This window comes from Pseudonaja textilis, chromosome 9 (genome assembly GCF_049901715.1).
Source record: "Pseudonaja textilis isolate UNSWEBS1 chromosome 9, rPseTex1.2, whole genome shotgun sequence".
In the NCBI taxonomy this organism is placed as follows: Eukaryota; Metazoa; Chordata; class Lepidosauria; order Squamata; family Elapidae; genus Pseudonaja; species Pseudonaja textilis.
The window spans coordinates 14,686,365-14,709,424 of record NC_141998.1 but is presented as its reverse complement, the minus strand read 5'-3'; the positions used below and the strand labels follow the sequence as shown (position 1 = coordinate 14,709,424).

The 23,060-nt window shown below is 39.8% G+C and overlaps 2 protein-coding genes across 2 annotated transcripts; one reads left to right on the top strand and one right to left on the bottom strand.

The window, feature by feature from the left end:
- The first annotated feature begins 3,985 nt into the window (after window positions 1-3,985).
- On the top strand, window positions 3,986-15,019 carry LOC113447704 (caspase-3-like). Its single transcript, XM_026718043.2, has 4 exons — window positions 3,986-4,260; window positions 9,080-9,252; window positions 10,720-10,846; window positions 11,800-15,019. The coding sequence occupies exons 1-4, from the start codon at window positions 4,065-4,067 to the stop codon at window positions 12,039-12,041; spliced, it is 738 nt and encodes a 245-aa protein (XP_026573828.1). The 5' UTR covers window positions 3,986-4,064; the 3' UTR covers window positions 12,042-15,019.
- TGOLN2 (trans-golgi network protein 2) lies at window positions 14,951-23,029 on the bottom strand. The gene is made up of 4 exons (XM_026718002.2): window positions 22,885-23,029; window positions 19,509-20,929; window positions 18,411-18,494; window positions 14,951-17,215 (listed from the first exon to the last, which is right to left on the bottom strand). The coding sequence occupies exons 1-4, from the start codon at window positions 22,985-22,987 to the stop codon at window positions 17,210-17,212; spliced, it is 1,614 nt and encodes a 537-aa protein (XP_026573787.1). The 5' UTR covers window positions 22,988-23,029; the 3' UTR covers window positions 14,951-17,209.
- Between the last annotated feature and the right edge of the window lie 31 nt (window positions 23,030-23,060).

The following is a 23,060-nucleotide window of genomic DNA, read 5'->3' as shown; positions in this document are numbered from 1 at the left end:
TGTCTATGGAGTTTTTCAGTCACCCAGATCGTGGTTGTCCCAAAAGTGCTTTTCCAAAAGGCAACAGGACTTTCTTGGGTTTTTCTTTGAAAACGTTTCGCTTTCATCCAAGAAACTTCTTCAGCTGAACAGGAGAGGGAAGGGAAGGGACTTTGGGAATCGCTGGTGATTTTGATCCTTTGGATCCGTCTGCAGCCAGGTATCTTCCAATTCATCTGGAAGATTTTCTGCGTGTTCAAAAAAGGCACTTGCTAGAGATCAGGAAGTCTTCCGCCAGGAGGATTTTTTTTTTTTGTCAATTGCTTACAAGATAATAGGTATAAGTATATACATAGTTATGAATACATGAAATGGGTACATATAAGAAAAATAAAAGAAACAATAGGACAGGGACGGTAGGCATGTTGGTGCGCTTATGCACGCCCCCTACAGACCTCTTAGGAAAGGAGTGAGGTCAATAGTAGACAGTCTAAGGTTAAAGTTTTTGGGGTTTGGGGAAGAACCCACAGAGTCAGGTAGAATATTCCAGACATTGACCATTCTGTTGCTGAAATCGTATTTCCTGCAATCAAGTTTGGTGCGATTAACCTTGAGTTTGTATCTATTGTTTGCTCTTGTATTTTTATGGTTGAAACTGAAGTATTCATTGACAGGTAGGACATTGCAATGTATGATTTTATATACTATACTTAGATAGGACCGAAGGCAGCGTAGTTCTAGGTTTTCTAGGTCTAGAATTTGGTGGCATAAGGTATTCTGCAATGAGTAGAGGAGTGGAGAATTCTTCTTGTGAAATATTTCTGGACTCTCTCAACTGTGTTAATATGGACTTCCGGTTTGCAGCGCTTTGGTGGCAGGCAGGAATCCGCGATCATGCACGATTTTTGCCTGGGCTTGCCGCTGGAGTGCCCCGAGCCAGTTGGCTTTGAGGCTAAAGTCACCCCGTAGAGGTGACTGAAGACAGGGGAGACCCAGCAGGGTTCGAGGGGAGTCGCACCTCCCCTCCCAGCTGGCTTAACTCCCTTTTCCGAAGGCAGTAGAGCGGTGGCCAGAAATGGCCGCCTCAAAGAAGCACTCATCTGGAAAAGAAAGTGCAGGAGGAAGCTAAGGAGTGAAAGTTTTGGCTGACCAGGATAAGAAGCAATAACCAAGGTATCCGGGAATTTAAATTTTAAAAAAGATACATCGTTCCCTAAGAAGATCTGGAAGCAGCGAATGAAAGTGAAAAGGGAAAGTTTGTTTCTTCTTACTCTCCTTCCTTACGGTGACAGCACATGAATGAGAAATTAGAAAAACCTGCTTTGGCATCTGCAAGTAACTAAACTGGAAAATCAAAGCCAAGGGGACAATAAAGATTTCTGAGCACTGAAAAAACTTTTTTTGCTGTAAGTGGGAAGGGAGAGGAAAAGAATAAGAATAAGATTTGGCTGGAGGAGGTGCTTAGAATTTAAAAGAATCTAAACTTAAATTGAAAGATACATTTTAATTGGAACTTTGTAATTGAATTGTAACCCCAGGAAGAGAAAGTGAAAAAAGAAGAAAGTGTTAAATGAAACAGCTTGTGTGTATTTGGACTGTTTGGTGACTTTGGGACTTTTGGAAATTATATTTGAATAATTAAAAATACTTGGGTGGTTGTTTAAAAATTTTTCTACAATGGCATCACTTGTGGAAGAACTGAAAATGGAATTCAAAACATATAAAGAAGAGGAACAAGAAGAGAAGGGCTCTTTTGGCTCTGTTTTTCATTTTTTAGAAATGGCAACCTCTACCTATGAGAAACTACAAGAACAAGAAGATGGGGACAAAGAAGAAGCCATCTTTAATGAACAAGTAACTTTATCTGGGGAAGAAAGGGGAAAAGGGGGAAAGAGAATGGAGAATTTAAGACCTAAAAAAACAGCCAAAAAAGGGAAAAATAAAGTGAAAAGTGGATATAATGTCAGAAAGCAACAGAAAAGAGGAATACAGAAGAGGGAAATGGAGATAGAGAGATAAGGGGGTTAAAAGGGCAGAGTGAAGAAGCAAGGGAGGAAGGAAGGGAAGAGAAGCTACAAAGGTTTGAAACAAGATGTAAAGAAACAGGATTTATTTAGAGATAATGGGCAAAAATATAACTGAAAAAGAGATTCTGCAAAGGTACATAAGACTGTATTGTTGTATTTGTATTAGAAATAATGTTAGAAAATTGGGACAACATATGATTATAAAATGGGATAAAATATTCAATGTAATTCAGTGAAACCTTTTTTTTTTTTTTTTGAACAAAATAAATGAAATGAAATATGAGAGAATTGAATTAAGAAGGAATGGGAACATTTTAATTACATAATGTTTTAAAATATAACTGAAATGGGGAGGAAGTAACTATGTAAAATTTATAAATGTTCCCATAAAAGCATGATACCTATTTGAAAAGGAATGTGTAAAATGTTTAAGATTTAAATGAATATTAATTTTAACGATAGAGTTCAATTGGTATGGATTGTTCTTTTAATTATATTATACATTTATAATTTTTTCTTTTCTTAAAATATAGTGTGTAGCTTTAGAATGTACTAAGCAGAATCCGAATGAAAGTTATGTATTATATTAAGTGTTAAATTTAGGGGAAAGATATATAGGCATCATACTTCAGTCAGTGATTACAGGAGAAATTTTGTGTTAACTGAGAAAAGATAATAGCTGAAACAGGACAGACAAAGGATATAAATATAATGATTTAAATTGAGATGAAATAAATAAAATAGAATTAAGAGAGTGAAAAGAGGGGAGAAGCTATATAGAAAATGTAGAATGGTAATAAGATAGGGAATGGTACATAAAAGTGAGCACGATCTTGAATTTAGGTCTGTACGAAGAGATGTAACCCGGGATCAAGCTGCTTTCAAAAAAGATGTTTTATGTTTTCATGTTTTGTGCCTTGTTTATATACGTTTGTTTTTAAAAAATTAATAATTTTTTTTGGAAAAAAAAACTGTTAATATCAGATACGTAATGTGGGTTCCAGACTGATGAGCTGTATTCGAGTATTGGTCTAGCTAGCAAATGTTTTGTATGCTCTATACAAAACATTTTATATGTTTTGCTTCATTCTGATGTTTCTCTGATTAGCTCTCCCCCTGGTAGCTTTATGTCACATCTGAGGCTAATCCATCAACCTCTGTCAGAAATAAGGCAAGGCTTGGTTTTAAATCCATATTTGGGGGAGGGGGCTCTCAAATAATTAATTTGCTAATTCTAACAGACTAATTCACAGACTTTAGTTAAACTATTCCTGAGGGATAGCAATTCAGTTTTAAACAGAAACCTCAACTTAGAAACAATTTAAATGATTTTCTCCTATTGGGAACAAAACTGTTGGGCTGCAGTCTTCTATATTCTCACTTTATGAAATAAATAAATAGAAATAAACAAAGCAAGCCTGCTTCCATAAAAGCAAGAGTTCATAAGAAAATATCCCTGGTGGATTTTTCCCAATTTCTGATGAAGGAAGGAGAAAAGGAAGAGCAGAGAGTAGTAGACACTAACAGGAAATCACTCTGATATAGATGAGAGCGCACTGATGCTGTTACCTAGTTGGATAATGAAACATCTGCAAGAAAACAAACTTCAGGGAGCACAAAGGACCCCACAGAGAAGAGACAAAGATGCATCTTAATCACTATTTATTTTAAACACTATTTAAAACAATGGTGTTTAAAATAAATACAGTGATTAAGATGCATCTTTAAAACAATGGCTTAACACTTATTTTTTAGATATTTATTTCCTTAACTGCAGTGGACTTTCTAAATTGAAACACTGGTTTCAATATATTTCAGTATTACTGAATAAGCGAAACACATATTCAAACTGCTTTTGTGACGCATTTCATATATGAACTGCATGTCTAAGAAAGACCAATGTTTGTAATGTTATCTAATCAAGCAGGATATTAATTTCTGCTCACAGCGCCACACCCTGAATGCTGAATCATAAGAGTTCAGAAAGGGCACACGTAAACCTATATCTGTGCACATATCCAATCGTTTAAACAGTCTACCATCAGGATATTCCTCAGCATGACTTGCCCCAAAAGGAACAGAGCTCTGATCATTGTCAATTATCAGTTCCTTTGGGCCAAAGAAGGATTTAGACCAAGACTGGGGGCCAGAAGGGAAGCAGACAACCTTTTTAAAGCACTTTCCAAGTGCAATTATGACGTGAGGTTGTTTCTGGATTTGACAGCCAAAGAAATAGAAGAAGTGTATAAGGAAGGTATGTTTGGGTTGGAGGCAACTGAGATGCTCAAAAAGGGATGCCTGAAAGTCTTCCGTGGAAGTGTTGGAAAGCTTGGAGGAATCTCCAAAATTTTGTTCTACTGTTCATCAGAAAGGTCTGAGCTGCTGGGAAGAGAAGGGTCGGGAGGACTTAGACTAAATGGACAATGGGATTATATAGTTAGGTTGTACATAATCCCACTGATCATATGATATAAAAATGTATATTTGTGTCATCTTTACTGGGTCTTTGCTGGTGAATGATGATGATGAAATGACAATGATGATGATTGAGAGGTGAGTTTATAGGAAATGGGCTGAGGTATGGAAGGAAGAAGTACCTGGTTGTATTTTAAGAGATAAGTTGTTAATGTTGAATATTGTTAATAGGGATGAAGGGGAAAGTTTCTTTTTCTTATTATTTTTGAAGAGAGATTTCCCCCCCACTTTTTCATATGCATGTACTGGATGTAATGTGTTTTTGTGTTACCTTTATCTGTTTAAATGTCTATAGGGATTCTCAGTGATTTAAGGTCGTGGTTGTTCCAAAGGTGCTTTTTCAAGAGGCAACCAAAGTTTCTTTGTTTTTCCTTGAAGATGTTTCGCTTCTCATCGAAGAAGTCTCAGTCAGAACTGAAGAAGCTTCTTGGATGAGAAGTAAAACATCTTCAAGGAAAAACAAAGAAAGTCCAGTTGCCTCTTGAAAAAGCATCTGTTGGACTTGACCTGTTTAATATAATCCTTAACAACATTATAAGAAAAAAAAGAGAGATAAATGTCTGGTGTGCAGGGGCACTCAGGAAGTTGGAGGATTGGATTTTACAGTTTGCCCACTCTCTGGATTGTTTTGATCCACTTTATAGATGCCCCTGACTCTAGAGAGCAAGCCTGAGATCTGGATGGGCATCTGGAGGCTGTAACATTCAGTCAAACATTAAAAGAGTATTCTTATCAGTGAGAGAAGATATTGTGCCTTGGAAGATACCCATTGTTGCTGAGCAGCCATGGGTTAGGGATACTAATTAGTTGAAATGTCACTACAGATCCCTGAAGGTTCCTTTCCATCACTAAAATGATGATGCAGAGCATGGAATAATAGGGTGGGAGAGACCTTGGAGGTCTTCTAGTCCAGGGGTCTCCCACCTTGGCCATTTTAAGACTTGTGGACTTCAACTCCCAGCTTTGCTGTCTGAGGAATTCTGGGAGTTGAAGTCCACAAGTCTAAAAGTGGCCAAGGTGGGAGACCCCTGTTCTAGTCTACCCCTCTGTTCAAACATGTTTGTGCTGGAGAGTGTATCATCTTGGGTACCTATGAGCAATTGTTAGACAATGAAAAGGTGTAGATTATTCAAACAGTCCCTGTTTCCATTTCTCATCTGATCTCTTATTTAAAAAGTCTCTGGGTTTAAAAAAAAACCACCACAAAGAAAGTATTTCCTCTCTCTCATGCTTCCTGTCAAGATGTCACAGGCACAGATACACAATATTTGATAAGAAATCTAGCTTTCACTTCAAAGATAGGTCTGTTCTACATCCCAGAACAATTATATTCTGGACACCTTTATACATTTTAATGGGAATTTCTGGTCCTTGTTTACTCAATATTATTTGAGCACTTTGCATATGTTCTGGAGCACATCCTCCAACAAGTGCTCCTGTTGAATTCAGTTGGCCAACTGTGATGCCCTGCTGCTTTAGAGGTACATATGGATGGATGTGGTAATGCAAGGCTGATTTATGGGAATTAGGCTGATAGATTGGAGCAGCATTTCTCAGCCTCAGGAACTTTAAGATGGGTGGACTTCAACCCTCAGAATTCCCTACTGAGCAGGCAGCTGGGGAATTCTGGAAGCTGAAGTCCACCTATTTTAAAAGTTGCCGAGTTGAGAAATGCTGAACTGGAGAGATGACCTTCAAAGGAGAACTCAACAGTCTTCTTGAAACATCATCAGGAGAGCTTGCCTAGCTTCTAAACTTAAAACAAATTACACTGCAGAAGTATGGTTGCAGTGGTTCTGTGGCTGGGATTCTGTGGTATTCAAATCAGCAAAGAGCACAGGAGATCAGATGAAACAGATTCAGGATCTATTCTTGAAAACCCAGGACTTGATTGGACTCCACACTGGAACTGATAACTAAACTTCCCATTTACTTACTAATATTACACAATATACTGAAGCATAAATCTAGTATGGCTTAAGTTTACAAAGGCACAATTCTATTCAAGTTTAAAACCAGGTTTAGAATGTCACAGGTATGAGGCAATTACATTGTCATGTGAATATAGCCACAGAAGGGTTGCACTGAAGTATCTACAGCAGAACTACTAGATTCTGTAACAGCCTTGCCCTTATGTCATTCGTCTTGTAAACTCGCAGGATTATTTTTTTTTGCCACCTATGTTATACGTTTGAATTAGACTGTGATGTTTCTGTGTTATATATGTGTGTGTATGTGTGTATGTGGTGGTACATGTGCATAATGATTATCTTCTGAGAGTTGAATGCAACCAAAATTCATTTTAATATATGCTGATTAGATACATTTAAAGTGACAATAAAGTTCTATTCTTCAGATCAGGGGTGTAAAACTGGCGGCCCGCGGGCCAGATGTGTCATGCGCAAGCCACGTCCATCCCAGCTCTGCAAAGGCAAAAAATGTGGCGGTATGTCACATGATGCAATCGAGTTTGACACCCATGCTTTAGATGATCCTCCAGTTAATGACGATCATAATGAGCAATCTCCCTTATGGTCGCATGTTGAGGACTACCCATCACTGACTCATATTTATGACGGTTGCAGTGTCCCAGGATCATGTGATTCCCTTTTGCGACCTTCTGACAAGGAAAGTCAGCGGGGAAGCCTGATTCACTTAACAACCAAGTTACCAATTTAACAACTGCAAGGATTCACTTAACAAATATGGCAAGAGAAGTCATAAAATAGGTCAAAACCCACTTAAAAAATTTCTCACTTAGCAACATAAATTTTGGGCTCAGTTGTGATCATAAGATGAGGACTCCATGTATTCCTATTGTGTAGAGGGTTTCAGCAGGCCAGCATAGTTACAACAGCAATTTATCGACTCAAACTGGGACTGAGGAACAGTAGGCAAAAGCCTGTAATTTTATACTCTGGGCCCACAGGGCCTTAACCAATCATAAAACTTGAAAACTCTGCCCAAATATAAATGTTCTAAGTTTTCCTCCAAAACAGTTGGAGTTAACAGTTAAGGTCATCTAAAACAGCAGTCGCCAACAAGAAAATTTTGGTGGGCCACAGAGAAATGTCACCCCCAGAGCACCCCCAAAGCAATTAATCCAGGCTGTGCAGGAATACAAGGCTGTACCGCCCACATGGCTCACAGGAACCCTCCCTGCCCACTCACTCCTTACCCGGCAAACTTGCCTACTAAATTGCTATTTTCCTTTTTTTCCCCCAACCATCAGCTGTTCTGCTGTGCCAGGAGATTTGAATTAGCTAGGAAGCATGAAATGGTTGGATTTTTTGCTTTCTAGCTAGTCTTTAGATTTTCAGCTCTGCTTTTAAGCACAACCGAACCTCCCTTAGGACTGAAGGTTCTATTATTCAGTGCAGACTCAGGGCAAGCAAATTTTATGTGACAGACTCAGGTAGCCAATGGCAGATGGATAGATCAATGAATGATTCTGTGAGCAACTCAATCTGCCTGCCTGCTTTGCCTGATTTGGGGTTAAAGTTGCTCTTTTTTTAAATAAAAAAAATTCAATATTTACATACATGGTGTGTTATGAGTTAATTTTGTGAGTTTGCTTGCAAGCAAATTTTATATGACAGACTGAGATAGCCAATGGCAGATAGATAACTGAATGAATCTGTGATTCTGTGAGCAACTCAATCTGCCTGCCTGCTTTGCCTGATTTTGGGTAAAAGTTCTTCTTTTTTAATAAAAAAATTCAATATTTATATAAATATTTATATTTGCATAAAAGCCATGCCCAGCCAGTCACATGACCACCAAGTCACACCCACAAATTAGGCCATGCCCACAGAACCAGTTAGGGGGCCCTGGAATTTAAAATTATGAGTTTGGTGGTCCCTGAGGTCCAAAAGGTTGGCAACCCCTGATCTAAAAGTTAGTTTCACTTTAGCAAAGCTTAACACCCTTATATGCTCAATACATAACAATTCCCACTTATAGGAACTCAGGGAAACCTATATAGCCATGATGTCAAACCTATGTCAAGTGTGCCACAGGTGGCACACGGAGCTATTTGTGCGGGCACGTGAGTCCCAGCCAAACTTACCTGCACTGTGCATGTGCATGCCTCCCAACTGATTTTTGGCCCATTTGAAGCCTTTTTCGGCCTCCCTGAGGCTCGAGGGAAGCCTCTGTAGCCTTTGGAGGCTGAAAAACGGGCCGAAAATCAGCCGGGAGGCACGCGCATGTGCAGTGCAGATAAAGGGATATGGGGGGTTGCACACGCATGTGCAGGGGGGCACATTGCCTTATGGGTGCTGGCACATGAGCGTGCGCATGCATGCAATATAGCCTTCCGTCCTCCAGTTTTACCACAATAGTTATGTGTCATAGGTTGGGATGAGAATGATTGGCCTCAAATTCCCCAGGGACTTTCTATGGCTGAGAGTAAACCTGAACCTTAGATAATGGCCCCAAATGTACTTTTGGTGCTCACTAGGAGTGTGCTTCAAGATGGCTTAGCTGGTTTTTTTGTATTGATTTGAGAGTCAAGGTCTGTGTTTGAGTCACGAGAGGCTTCCCCCCAAAAATCACCTTACTATCATCACTCCTTTCCTTAAACTGTGTCTTTGCAGAAAGCCGGGCAGAACATGGGAAATATTTTGTGAGCATCCTCTCAAGCCATGGAGAAGACGGCTGCATAATGGATTGCCAAGGACAAGCATTAAAGCTAACGCGCATTTATAAGATCTTATCTTCTGAAAGGTGTCCGCATTTGGCAGGAAAGCCTAAAATCTTCTTCATACAGGTAGGAGCTGTGGGGTTCTGGGTCCAAACAGCAGCAGGGAAGTATGAGAAATCCAATCAGTCTTTTTTTATCCTATAGGACCGGGGTCTCCAATCTTGGCAAAACACAGCCTTGCAATAATTTCAAGACCACTGTTAAATCTTACAATATAGTCTTTCTTTGCACACGTCTCTTGTTTGCATGTATTTGAGATTAACAGGGAAATAATCTCAATGAAATTAATAGATACTAGAAAACTTTGACTTCATAACCCTAGGCTGTTATTTTTAGAGTCCAAAGGTAGAATTTCCAAATTATGCAACCTTTTCTACATGTACATGAGTTCTGGGTTTGCGAACAGGGTTTGCCCTCCGCAATATGTACAATAGCAGTAGAAACCCTCTTAAAAAAACAAATGACTCATTCAGGAAATGTTTTTGATGCCATGTCTAGCATACGTGCATGACTCTGATGTTAAAAAATAAAGCAAAGGTATTTCTAATTCTCCTGCAGCATCACAAAAACTAATGTTCTACATTAGCTTTATTCAGGGGTGGGATTCAAATTTTTAACAGCTGGTTCTGTGGGCGTGGCTTAGGTGGTAGGTGTGGCTTGGTGGTCATATGACTGAGTGGACATGGCTTGGTGGTCATGTTATTGGCTGGGTGTGACCAACTCAATGTCACTCACATCGAGGCACGCATCTCCTCGCCTGGCCTCTTGTGACTGTGGGGATGCTGCAACAGCCCTAAGTGTGAAAAATGGTCATAGGTCACTTTTTTCAGTGCCATTGTAACTTGGAATGGTCACTCCACACAAGCAAAGTACCAGCAAAGGAAGGGAAAAAAACTCCAGAGACATTCCTGAGACAGGAAGTCTAGTACTGCCGAGAATGTAATAAGGGTTAACGGAGAGGCAGTTTCTGTAAGCAACACCAGAATGTTTCCTTCCTGCCTTCCTTACAGGATTAGGCCAGTAATTTCTTCTAACAACCGGTTCTCTGAACTGCTTAGAATGTTAACAACTGGTTCTAGCGAATAGGTGCGAACCTGTAGAATCCCACCCCTGGCTTTATTGCATTTCCTGGATACTTTTACAGCAGATGCGAAGTTCAGACTGATTATAGTGATATTTCTTCCAAAGGCAAATACGAGCTGTGCGAATCTATGCAAGAGAAGAAAGGGTGAAATCCATTTTTGTTGCCTGGGCAAGCCCCTAATTCCCCAATCCACTGCTAATGCTATTTAGTTAATGCTATTTCATTCATTCATTTTTTAAACAGCATGCAAGTTTAATGCAAATCGTTAACCTCATTCCTTCAGTTTAGCCCATTCAGATGAAAATGTCAAAGGAGTCACCTCACTCATGGTCTAGAATAGAATAAATCACAAGAAAATCTGAAGTTGACTCCCCAGGGTGTGGATCCAGCAAACAAAGGGCTGTACACAAAGGCTATTTAACAGCTGTTGCCTTCCATATGTTTTTCAGGCGTGCCGTGGAAACAGATTTGATGATGGCATCTACCTAGAAACAGATAGTGCACCTGAGGAAGACTGTTTCTCACATTACCTATCTATTCCTGAAAATACTGCTGTTATGTTTTCTTGCAGCCCAGGTATGTCAGTCTAATCACCTAAACCTAGTCTAGGTCAGGTTTGCAGCAAAGGTCATCAGATACAAAATAAATACACAGGATTGGGTAGAATTACCCATTTGGGAGTTTGAAGAATTTTTAAAAAAACCCAGCCAAAGAACAGCTGGTTTGTTTGAGAGTCTTAATAAGGGCACTCAGCCAAGAGAAACATAATTACAGATGGATGTCAGTCCATCACAATTTATAATCTACGGTAACCATGGGGTCTTATCATTCAATGCTACAATCAGGGAGGAAGAAATCAGCAAAAATGCATGCAATTGTTTGAACAGATACCTATGAAGAAACAGCAACAATCTTTCTGGACAGTGAAAATCTGGAATTTCAGAAACAACTCGTTCCTTTCCAGATTTTTCTCATCATTCCCTGTGTAGGGCTGATCTTGTTGTCATGATTAAAGGACAAAGGAAGAATAAACTAGGATGATATGCTAAGAACACTTAGCAGTTGTTCTTTACAGAGAACAGCTGCATCTTTGGAAGCTGCTAATCTGTTCTTGGATTTTCAGGTTTCTGGAGAATCATTGCAATCCTTCCATTGCAAATAGAACAACACGTATGAGTTAGAACAGTTTTATGGTTTCACCCAGCCATCGTTAAAGGGATGTCCGTGCCATTATTGCTTTGGCTTAACAATGATTTGATGGCTTTTTCAGTCATGAGCAAAATGTACATGATATAAATGCAACAGGACTCTAATTCTGGCCACAGAAAGTCCCTATTTTCACAGCAATTAGTTTCCAATGTAATATGCACTTTGTCCTTTCCTGGCTCTTGCGATATGGCATATACTGGCAAGAGATGTGTCTCCAGATTTTACTAGCCTTCTCTAACATGTTTGCTTAGAATAGAAAAGTCCTGTTTGACTTTTGGCATCTCCTTATCTCTCTTTTTCTTTCTCTCTCAATTGCTCAGGCTGTGTTTCGTTCAGCAATCAGTGGGAATCCATGTTTCTCAAAGCATTACTGGAAGCGCTAAAAGGAGAGGAAAGAAAACTGAAAGTCACCAAACTCATGACTTGGATTAACTGGAAGGTTGCTTTCTTTTGTGAAGCAAAAGGAACTGGCTATAAGGGCAAAAAGGAGATGCCCTGTTTTGTCACAAACATGGTGGAGAAGGTTTACCCTTTCAAACAAGACAGAGAATGCTCGGATTAGCCAGATCACTCCAACCCTACAAATACAATTCAGTCGTCGGTTCATGATGCCGTTTGATTTTTCACTTGCTGCATTTTGATTCAGACAATTATAATTTATTCAACCAGTCAGTTACAGTACCCATAATTTATTGTTGTCTGAATGTGTCCATTCATATCAAGCTAGGAGAGAAACAGGATGGGGATACTTTAAAAAAAGAAATGGTTTAAGAAATACATACTCTTACTGGAAATAAAAATAGAGTCATAATAGCTGCATAGATGTTATACAGCACTTTGCCTTTGAAGGGAAAAAGTAAAGTGGTTGTGTGTGCTTGTGTAAGCAGCTCCTTAAAGCTATGTCTTTTTTGCCAGTATCTGTGACAATGCTAGGAAAAGATGTGTTGATTGAAGTGGACGTCAACCGATACTATGTGTTCTCCCATGCACTCTTCCCACTTTGGATCCAATGCTTTGAACAACCCTTGTTTGCAGCAAATGAAACAGAATGTGTCCATGTTGCCCACTGTTTAACAGAAGAGTGGAATGCAAATTCTTGAAATAAATTAAGTAAAACAGCAGATTGTGAGAATCAAAAATGGGGCTGCATAAAATGTCGACAGAGGTCTCTCTGAAGATACAGGTAGTGTCAATTTACATTTAATAACTGCTCAAAAGGTTACAACGAAGTTTAAGAAAGCGACTTATGACCTGTCTTCTAAGTTATGACTGCTGCCCCTCCATGATCACATTTCTGACAAGATGCAGCGTTCCAGTCATGAATGCAATTTATGACATTTTTGTGGGTTCCAGCAAAAAACCCTATTTAGGAGAATGGATTCATTTAAACCCAATTCACTTTATGACTGTGGCAACTCGTTTTATGACCATTGTAAAAATGGACATAAAATTGAGTCCAGCTGTGGTGCCTTGACTCATGACAATGATTGACACGCAAAATTCTAGGCTTCACTGTGGGGTCCTGAGCCAAGGACTACCTGCATGGGTGGATTGCTACATAGGCCTTGGGATTCAAGGTTCCTTTTCGGGCCATAATGTACATTTGGAAGGAGGGGAGAGATGGGGTTGCACAGCCGCTTCATGTACTTTCTATGCATGCTGCTTATAGTTCTTGTGACTGGGCAGCCTTAGAAACCAAATGAATGAATGGAATGTTTTGTTTTCTTTAAAAAAGACAATGGCACTGTTATAAGCAATATGCCACAGATGCCTAAAGAAGTTAAGACACAATCCTAAAAAATCAGGGGTGTAAAAAAAAAAAAAAGTAAATTGCCAACATAGCCATATGACATGAATGGCACCAGAAAATAATACTTTATCTTATTTGCTCTGCTTACTAGCAGTCGGGCAAGAAAAGGAAATAGGTTTTGAATAACAAAACCTATGCTAAATCCCTTCACTTCAGTTCACCTCTGTTCATCTTTATCATGTGGAACCTGTTTCTCTTCTTCCATAAGCCAGAGGCCTGCATGACTTTTCTATTAAAAGGGAATACTCCAAAAAGTTAAGAGCCCTTTTCGATGGACAGGTGCCAAAAGTAGGACTGAGAGTGTAGAGTCTTCACTAGAAGCATTACATTTATCAAATCGGGGTACCTTCCCCAGGCCTTCGCTTCCCATGACTTCCATGAACAGAAGAGGCGGCTATGCATCGCCCTCTCCCCCATGTCAGCCTGAAGGGAGCAGTTTTCCACTGACACAGAAAGAAGATGGTCACACAGGGAAAACATGGGATTCAATGGGAAGATTATGCTTTGGAGGAAACATAACAGTTAACAGTCCTGGAATAGTTCAAGAGTCAAGTCCCTCAACAGCCAGGCACCCCCTTGTAAGAGTTTGAGATGGCTTTCTTTCAAAAAAACCTATGCTGAACAGGAAGAGAGACCCTTCCTTACCTACAAGAAGGAATGTGTAACTGAAAGAAAGCTTTAACCCAAAATTTGAAAATGTATTTGGGTACCTGTATTAAGAGAAAGTTAAAGAAAACTATGTACCAGTTTAAAGAAAAACTCTGTGTTAAAAGGGATGTTTATAAAAGAAAACAAAACATTACTCTATGAGGACAGTTTGGAGGGAGGGATATAAACATAAAACTGAAGTTTAAAGCTTGTATGTTAAAAAGTTAAAGAAAAAGATGTATTAGAAAGTTTTGATTTCTAAAAGTGGTTTTTAAAAAAAGTTTAGTACTTTGAAGAAAAACAGTGTGGAAAAAAAGATATTTTTTCCAGTAAGGTCGAAGAATTTGAAAGAATACAATGAATTTTGTAAATAAAAATGATGAGTTTACAAAGGTTACTAAGTGATCTAGGTGAAACAGAAATACACATTATTTCCATACCAAGGAAGATAAAGCAGGAATAGTTAAATTTTATTCAAAGAGGAAAATATATTTTTATTTGGATATCACTTCTGGAATTTGTGCTTGTGAAGAAAAAAAATGAAACGTTGGTTTTGTTGATTAGAAAGATTTGGTTGTAGCTATATATTCATGTGTAAAAGCAAAAAGTTGAGGTTGGAGTATGTTTATCTTGTGCTAAGAAGAGTTGGAAGTCAATGCCCCCTTTCTTCCTTTTTCTCTTTTCCCGCTCCCTTTCTTTCCCTTAATTTCCTATTTTTTTCTTCTCCTCTTAAAAAAGAAAAGAGTGAAAGGAAGAATTGCTGAATGCCATCGTGAGCATCTTGCTAGGATAGGATTACTGCCATATATACGTTGCTTTCTTCTACTGAAGTCTACATTGTACTCTTACACCCTGGTTTTTATCATCAGTGGCTCAGTGAATACAGCAACACTCACCTTGAGTGCCCTCTGAGTAGGAAGCTCTAAGTTGGATCAATAGCAACAAGAGACAGTGTGGAGCCTATTATAAGCACACCCAGCAGATACTGATGACACTGTCCTCCACAAAAGGAATGGTGGTGTAGCCATTTATTATTTGTTCACTAAGATTACAAAGATTAAAAAATAAATCTGAACGTTTAAGGTGTTGTGTCTTTTTACAGCTGGCCAATTCCAAAAAAACGTACTTCTGGTTTCAAACAGGGAAGAAAGCTGATTTTGACATTTGGAAGAAAAACAATCTCAAAGAGAACTGGTTTTTTTTTTTTAAAGTTACAACCTGAACACAAAAGAATATGAAGCAAGCTTTACCTATTTAAACTTGTACCTCATGCCTAAAATCAAAATGCCACAAAATTTCTTAGGTTCCAACAATTCCTTCATAACTAAGAAAATGACAAAGCATTTCATGTCATGCACAGTGATAGAAGTCATCCACCCGTGACACTCACAACTTTGATCCAAAGTTTCTATTGCACTCCAGAAAATTACATTTTATGTTAAGATTGACAGTCATGTGCTAGTTCCAAGGTAAGAAAGGCCATTTTATGGCTGGGAAATGTCCCATTATTGATCTTCTGACTTTCATGTGTAAGGTTACACATTAACCACATATAAAAACTGGCCGCTGGGTTTCCAAAGATACCAATGTACTTCCCCTACTTACGTCATTTAAAAGACACCCAGCACTGAGGTGATTTTCCTGACTTGATTCAGAGCCAGAATGAGGTTGCACGCTAAGCTGCTGGATGATGGAAGAGGGTCAGTTTGACTGCTTCTCTGTAATTCTAAGTATCTGAATATTGAGATCCAAACAGCTGATAAGAAACTGCCCAATTTTGGGGGGTGGGAGACATTTCTATCAGCAGGAAGTATTTTATACAGAAATGCTTTGGCTTGCCTCAACAGACAAAAGCCTGACTGACTGTACCATCTGTGACCACCTGCAGAGGTTAAGGGGGGAAAAAAGTGCAGAAAGACTTTTCCAGGTGGACAGGGGACACAGGTTGAATGTCCTATCATTTGATGAAGGCTAAAGGCAACTTGGCTTCTCACCTAGGGTGATATTAAGCCCGCTAAATGAAAGTGAAAACTAAAATCAAAGTAATCCTCAAACAGGCCTTAGGTTTAGCTTTCTCGTGCCACACAGAACATCAGCTTAAAGAATATGAAGGCCACAGGACAAATTCAAGCTAGCAACAGTGTGAAATACCTGCTTCACATTACCGGACTGCCTTAAAGAAACACCAGTGCTGAGTTCAGATGGGGGAGGGGGGATATATATGCACCATACCAACTCTTGAACTGCCATCTTCTGCCACCTCTCTATAAATGGTGCCATCAATCTATTCCTATTTTTGTGCCCTTCACATGGAGGGCAACACTCTGGCTAGGGGTGGAATGGGCAGCTCCTTTCTTGGATTGAACAGCGGGTGGATGTCTCCTGTCAGAACGGTAGACTTTGATTCTAAATAGATCCTATTGCCATTGGGTAATCTGTGCAATTTGCAATGGATTACAATGGCCCCAACCTGGTTGTTCTTCCGAGGTCAATCATGGGAATGAGGCAGTAAGGATTGGAAAGATCTTAATTCATGGAGAATGCTTGGCAGAGAAGGGTGGGTTGACAAACACTGAAGTCAACATTTCTTCAAACACCTATCTGCAGTCTAACACCAGAAAAGGAGCAACTGATCTAAGTGATCAACCCAGAACTTGGGTCGTGTTAAGCCAAGCATTAAAACTCCAATATTTCAAACATTGACACTTAAGATAGGAAGTACAGGATATTCACTTTTCAATATTGCTGTCTACAGACAGGAGATGTTCAACCAGTGCATCAGGCAATACATGCCTCAGTGGAAGAGGGCCCTTTAGGGGCAAGAATCAATCTTTATAAACTCTGCTCCAAGCTCACGATCTTAACTATGATTCTAACATCCAGAATCGAGGAAACAAAGTCAGCCAATTTAACATTCTTTAGGATCAATTTCACACATAGTAATCATTTAGAGGAAAGTCACAGAGCCATTGTCTAGTGATTGGTTCTTAGTCACAATGCAGGAGAAAAACACTCCAACATCAAGTTGCTAAAAGGGGAATTAACAGTCCAGGGCTTTGAAAGAGGAAATGAGGCATGGCAATGGGGCAAAGTGCATGTGCACAATTAAAAGCACTTTCGTTGCCCCCCCCCAGCCCCCCAAGTGGGCACAATAACAAAGCCAATAGGCTCTGAGGCAGTACTGACAAAAGGCTGGACATCGTTCATGTTTCTATGTGCTGTTTTCAAAACGAGTCCTCATGCAACACAGGAGCGTGCAGAAAGGTCTGGGTTTAGATCTGCAGAGAAGAAAAACAAACGGAGACGTAAATCGCTTGGCAAGTTCAAACCACAGGTTTTGAAATTGTTCTCCTTGTATTGGAAAACCAATGGGAAGAAAATGGTCCTTCCAAACTGCATATAGGTTAAGAAGGACCATTTTTGCTCTGTTTTTCATTGGTTTTTCATACAGGTAGTCCTCAATTAACAACCAAAAGTTCCAATACATTAAAAAAAGATACTTATGACTTGTCCTCTGCCACAACCCCCCGTGGTCACATTTCATGCACCTGGCTACTGGTTCACATTTATGACCATTTGTGGTGCCCCAGTCATATGCTATGGTTTTTACAGTTTTCCAACAGAAAAAGCCCCAAAATACCCATTGGATAAGCCTGCATTTGCTTAACAACATTGTTTGCTTAATAACCATGTTTACAACTGTCATAAAATTGAGTCCAGTCACGTGATTCCTCGACTTATAACCCCAATGAGTTAAGACCAAAATTCCAGGCTCCATTGTGGTTGTAAGTTGAGGACTACCTGTGCTACATTAATGATGACACAGGAGTGTGACAATCTTGTGTTCCTATCACTGAAAACAGATTTTGGAGGAGTTTGAAAGGTCTCTATTAACTACAACTAGAAAGGAAGAATTCTTTTATTACAGAGAAGAGATTTGAGGTTTGTTTGTTTTTTCAAAAAAGTCCAAGGCAATGCTTTAGGTGTCTTTTTCAAATTTTAAACCCAACTCTTCTGTATGAGCCAATAAACTGAGTTCCAAAGCACATACCTAATGCTTATTTCTTCTGACTATAAATCTAGGCTTGTAGATTCCAACCAGGAATAAAGTACCAAACAATGAAAGCAAAACCCAAGGCAATGTCATCAGCAACATAGATTAGAAAAGTGCATGCATGCTGTAACATATGTCTAATTCATGGGTGTCCAACCCTGGCAGCCTTAAAACTTGTGGACTTCAACTCCCAGAATTCTCCAGCCAGTCATGCTTGGCTGGCTGGGGAATTCTGAGAATTGAAGTCCACAGGTCTTGAACTTACCAAGATTGGACCTCACTGGTCTAAATGGAAGTATAATGATGTACCATACGTATTATTATTGTAAGCAACTGTGAGAAGTGATTGTGGCTTTAAAGTTAAAAAAAAATCAAACCATAAATTCAGCTATTCAGCTGTTCATGGCAGAAGAACTTACCTTTTGATCCAGTCGCTGGTAGTCACTGGATTTGGGCCTTCGGGTTATCTTTGATTTTTTTCCTTCTAGAGCAAAAGCAATAATCTTTGCAAGGGAAGAAAAGAGAATCAATAAGTGTGCCACAGCAAGAATCTGAATCATCACACTACCATTACATCACTACATTAAAGTGAACACATCAGCTTGTCATAACTATTAAACTTGAAAAAAGCACATTATTTTAGCAAAGCCTTAAAAAAAGAGATGGCACAGGTGGTATATTAAAACCTGTAAAATAGCAACAGTTAGGTCTCACCAAAGGGCGGGAAAACAAGTCTCACTTAGAAAGTAAGACATGATTCAAAGTCATAACCCATCAAGTAAGCCAGAGAATATAGAATATTCATAATTGGAATGTTGCTTGTAACAGCTTCTCTACAGCCAATAGACCAATTACATCTTTTCCAAGGTAAGAAAAATGAACAGCCTGCAGCATATATCAGTCCAAGACAAGGAACATATTTTAACATACCTAGCTTTTTAGAAGTTTTACATAGTGTTAGTATGGTTTACTCAGCATGGCTCCCATGCACAAAACCAATATCCCAATATATTTTGAGGGATACGTTTTCTGATTGTTTTATTTTTGAAAATCCAGTAAGAAACAAATCAGGTCCTAGCTAAAATAGCCTCGTTAAAATCAGATCAACTAAAAGACCTTACACTAGTTCTTCTTGCTAAAGATGCCTTGAGGAAACAGCTTTCATTTTTATCATCAGTCTAGCTCAGGGGTTCCCAACCTGGGGTGCTCACACCCCCTGGGGGTGCGAGACAATATTCCAGGGGGTGTGAGAAAAGTCCAGGTAAATAATAGGATATTGGCTATATGTTGGCATTTTTATTTTTTATTTCAGGGGGTGCGAGGTTCGAGTGAAATTTCTTTAGAGGTGTGGGGCGAAAAAAAGGTTGGGAACCACTGGTCTAGCTAGACAGATAGACAATGGATGGATGGGCAGATATAAAGGATAGATGGAGACATACATACATTATATATATATATATATATATATATATACACACACACACACACATACATAGATATAGATAAATAATACTCACTTTCCGTTTATTATGATATGCAATGTATAGTGCAGCAACAATAATAGCTGTGGTCACTAAGTAGGCAAAGAAATGGCTATTTTCAGATCCATTCCTGGGTGTCCCCTCCAAATCTTCCTCATGCTTTGCACTCTTTTTCTTTTCATCAGCCAACCCTTTTCCTTGTTCATCTCCAGGGTCAACTACTTCTTCGTCAGTTTTTTCGGATTCCAAAGGATTTAACTTTTGAGACTGTTGAACAGAGAGATCGGATTGAAGATCCTGGCCTTTTGCTAATGAGTCTTCCACTTGTTTTGAATCATCATTTATCTCTTCAGAAAAATCTGCATCAGAAATGTCCGTCTTAGATTCTTCATTTTCGGCATGAGCAAGATCTAATTTTGAAGAGTCTTGAGCAGAAGCACCAGGCTGAGGGTTTGGGCCTTTAATTGATGAGTCCTCTCCCTGCTTTGATTCCTTTGTTTTTGACTTTGGAACAGAAGACTTAACAGATTTGTCTTCCTGAACGTTAGTGGCTTCAGGAGAATCTATCTTTCCAGAAGCAGGTTCTTGAGCAGATAAAACTGACTGGGGATTCTGGTCTTTTGTTTGCAAGTCTAGTGATTGTTCTGGTTCCTTAATGTTTGAATCTGAATGAGGTATGTCTGTCTTAGATTCTTCTAGGTGATCTTTCTTTTCCTGAGTGTTTCCAGCTTGATCAGGATTTAATTTTGAAGAGTCTTGAGCAGAAACACCAGGCTGAGGGTTTGGGCCTTTAATTGATGAGTCCTCTCCCTGCTTTGATTCCTTCGTTTTTGACTTTGGAAGAGAAGATGTACCAGATGTGTCTGTCTGAGCATCTTCAGATTTATCTACATCTGCCGAACCTTTGCTGGCTTTAGTAGCATCTAGCTTTGCAGTACCAGACTGTTGAGCAGACTGACTTGACTGGGATTTCTGGTCTTTTGCTGATGGGTCCTGTGATTGTTTTGATTCCTTATCAATTGCATTAGTGCCTTCTGGATGATGATCTTTCTGACCCTTCTTAGGCTGAACAAGACCTAATTTTGAAAAAGAGTCTTGAGTAGGAAGACCAGATTGAATGTTCTGGCTCTTAATTGATAGGTCTTCTTCATGTTCTGCTTCCTTAATGTTTGACTTTGGAAGATAAGATGTATGAGATGCGTCTGTCTTATCTCCTTGAGAGAGAATCTCAAGCTTTGCCTGAGCTTTTCTGGATTCAGAAAAAGGCTGGGAACCTTTTTGATTAATTGATGGATCCTCTTCCTTAGCTCGATCAGAACCTTGCTGGGGTACTTCTGACTGGCTATTCTGTAAGATATTTTGTACAACTTGAAGTGATTTATTGTCTACAGAGCTTATGCCTGTGCCTGAAGCACCTTGAGTCAAGTCCGTTAACTGTGGGTTGTCACTGGAGAACTCTACAATGTGGAAAAGTTAAAGTTAAAAGTATTCTGTATGCTACAATAATACGGTGTAGTGGTATACAAATGCAAATGATAAAATCTTGCTGAACATATTCACCCTTTTATAAGTACAACTTATAGTTGTACTTATAGCTTAGAAATAGAGTATTTGTATATCCTGTGCTGTGGCCTTGGACCAGCTTACGTAAACCAGACAGCGGTCTCTCTAGAAAGTAAGAACAGAATAGGAGATTGCAATATAAATACTGCAGTATATTGGATATGCTGACAGTGTCATACTGCAAGGGTGAAATATAATAGGGAGGTTATTTCAATGGGTATCATGGTGCTCCAGAGGAAGAGTTACAGTGTAATTCTATTATTCCTTTTACAGGTAGTCAACTTACAACAGTTCATTTAGTGACCGTTAAAAAAGTGACATCATTTTCACACTTATGACCCCACTGCAGCATCCCCATGGTTACATGATCAAAATTCAGACAGTTGGCAACTGACTCATATTTATGACAGTTGCAGTTATCCACAGGGGTGGGATTCAACCGGTGTTACTACCGATTCAGTGACTACATTTTGCTTTCCTATAAAATATACTGTTGCATCTATCTCCAATGCTTTGGTTTCTAAAGTAAGTGAGCAACTTTCTCACAGCTGCCCAAAACATTTTCATACTGAATTTTCACTAATAGTGCAATGTGAGTTGTATACATTCATGCCACATTTAATCTTATCCCACCTTTATAATTTTTTTAAACTCAAGGCAGGGACCATATTTCATATTCCTTCCTCCTCCCATTTTTCCCCACAACAATCCTGTGAGGTGAGTTGGGCTGACATCACGGCAAGATCTTATTATTTCGAGTAGCTGTGGCCATTTCTAATCTGTTTTTTATTATACATTTGCATGCCTGACTTAATAAGGCAAGAAACTAAGCTATTATACAGCGTGTTGTATTTTGACTTAATGTTGTGAGTGAACCCTGGCAATTTTGGCACACGGTGGGACAACTCCCAGAATGCTCAGCCTACATTGGACAGAGGATTCCCAAGTTTGCTTATGTGCCTTTGAATCAGCGTCGATTCCCAACGACTAAATGGACAACTTTCTTCCTTGGCAATGTTTCAGAGGTGTTGCCACCACCTCTTCCTTGGGGCTCAGAGAAATGATTGGCCAAGATCACCCAGCTGGCTTCAAGATTAAGCCAAACTAGAACTCCCAGTCTTTAGTTTGATGCCCTAATCACAATGAAGAGCACCAGACAGGAAAGGTTGAGCCAGATGAAATACGTATTACCAGGCATTACACTGTCCATCAAGAAGTGGCAGGTTTCATCCTTTACAAAGGCTGTTTAGGCACTGGATGCCAGATCGATGGGGGTCGTCACTCTAAATCCATCACTCCTTCAAAGGACTATATACGATGAGTAAGCTTGAGGAGCATTCCGGGGCAGCCATTCAGGGGTCACAGAGAGGGATATCCAGAAGTGCCAGAATGGTCCCTATCAGGCTTTCTCAACTTAAAGGTGGACTTCAGTTCCCAGAACTCCTCAGCTTTAGGGACTATCCAGGCTGCGGCATCAAAGGCCGCAAAAGGTATCCAGAACCTGTCTTACTTGCTGGGGAATTGTGAGAGTTGTGCAGTCCACACAATCTTAAAGCACAACGCCTGTGGGGAACGCTGGGACTTGTATGCACACATCTCAAAGTGGCTGAAAACCTTGGTCTGTATAGTCCTTAAGAGAAGGTGGGCTGTACAGACCACCCTGACGGCTTCAATCACCAAGAGCAAGCCTAGAAGTCTTTGGGGCGAGCAGGGGGCGACTTCCCTTCCGTTACCCCTCCATCCTCCTACCCGCCATAGCGAAGCGATGGGCCCAAGGCCTGCGGGCAGGACGGGGTGGGGGAAGCAAAGGCGTTTGTTCTCCTTCTCCCCCCCAAGACCCCGCACTGACCTTGAGCTTTCTTCCCCTCGCTCTTTCCCGTCTCTATCGGCGCCGCACTCCCCCAGGCAGCCAGCGAACACAGGAGGAGACACCAGTACCAACACGCCGCCATGCCGGCTCCAGAGCACCTCCTACTTCCGCCCAGTTGCGAGAGGAAATGGAAAGCCCCTTTCCACGGCTCTCGG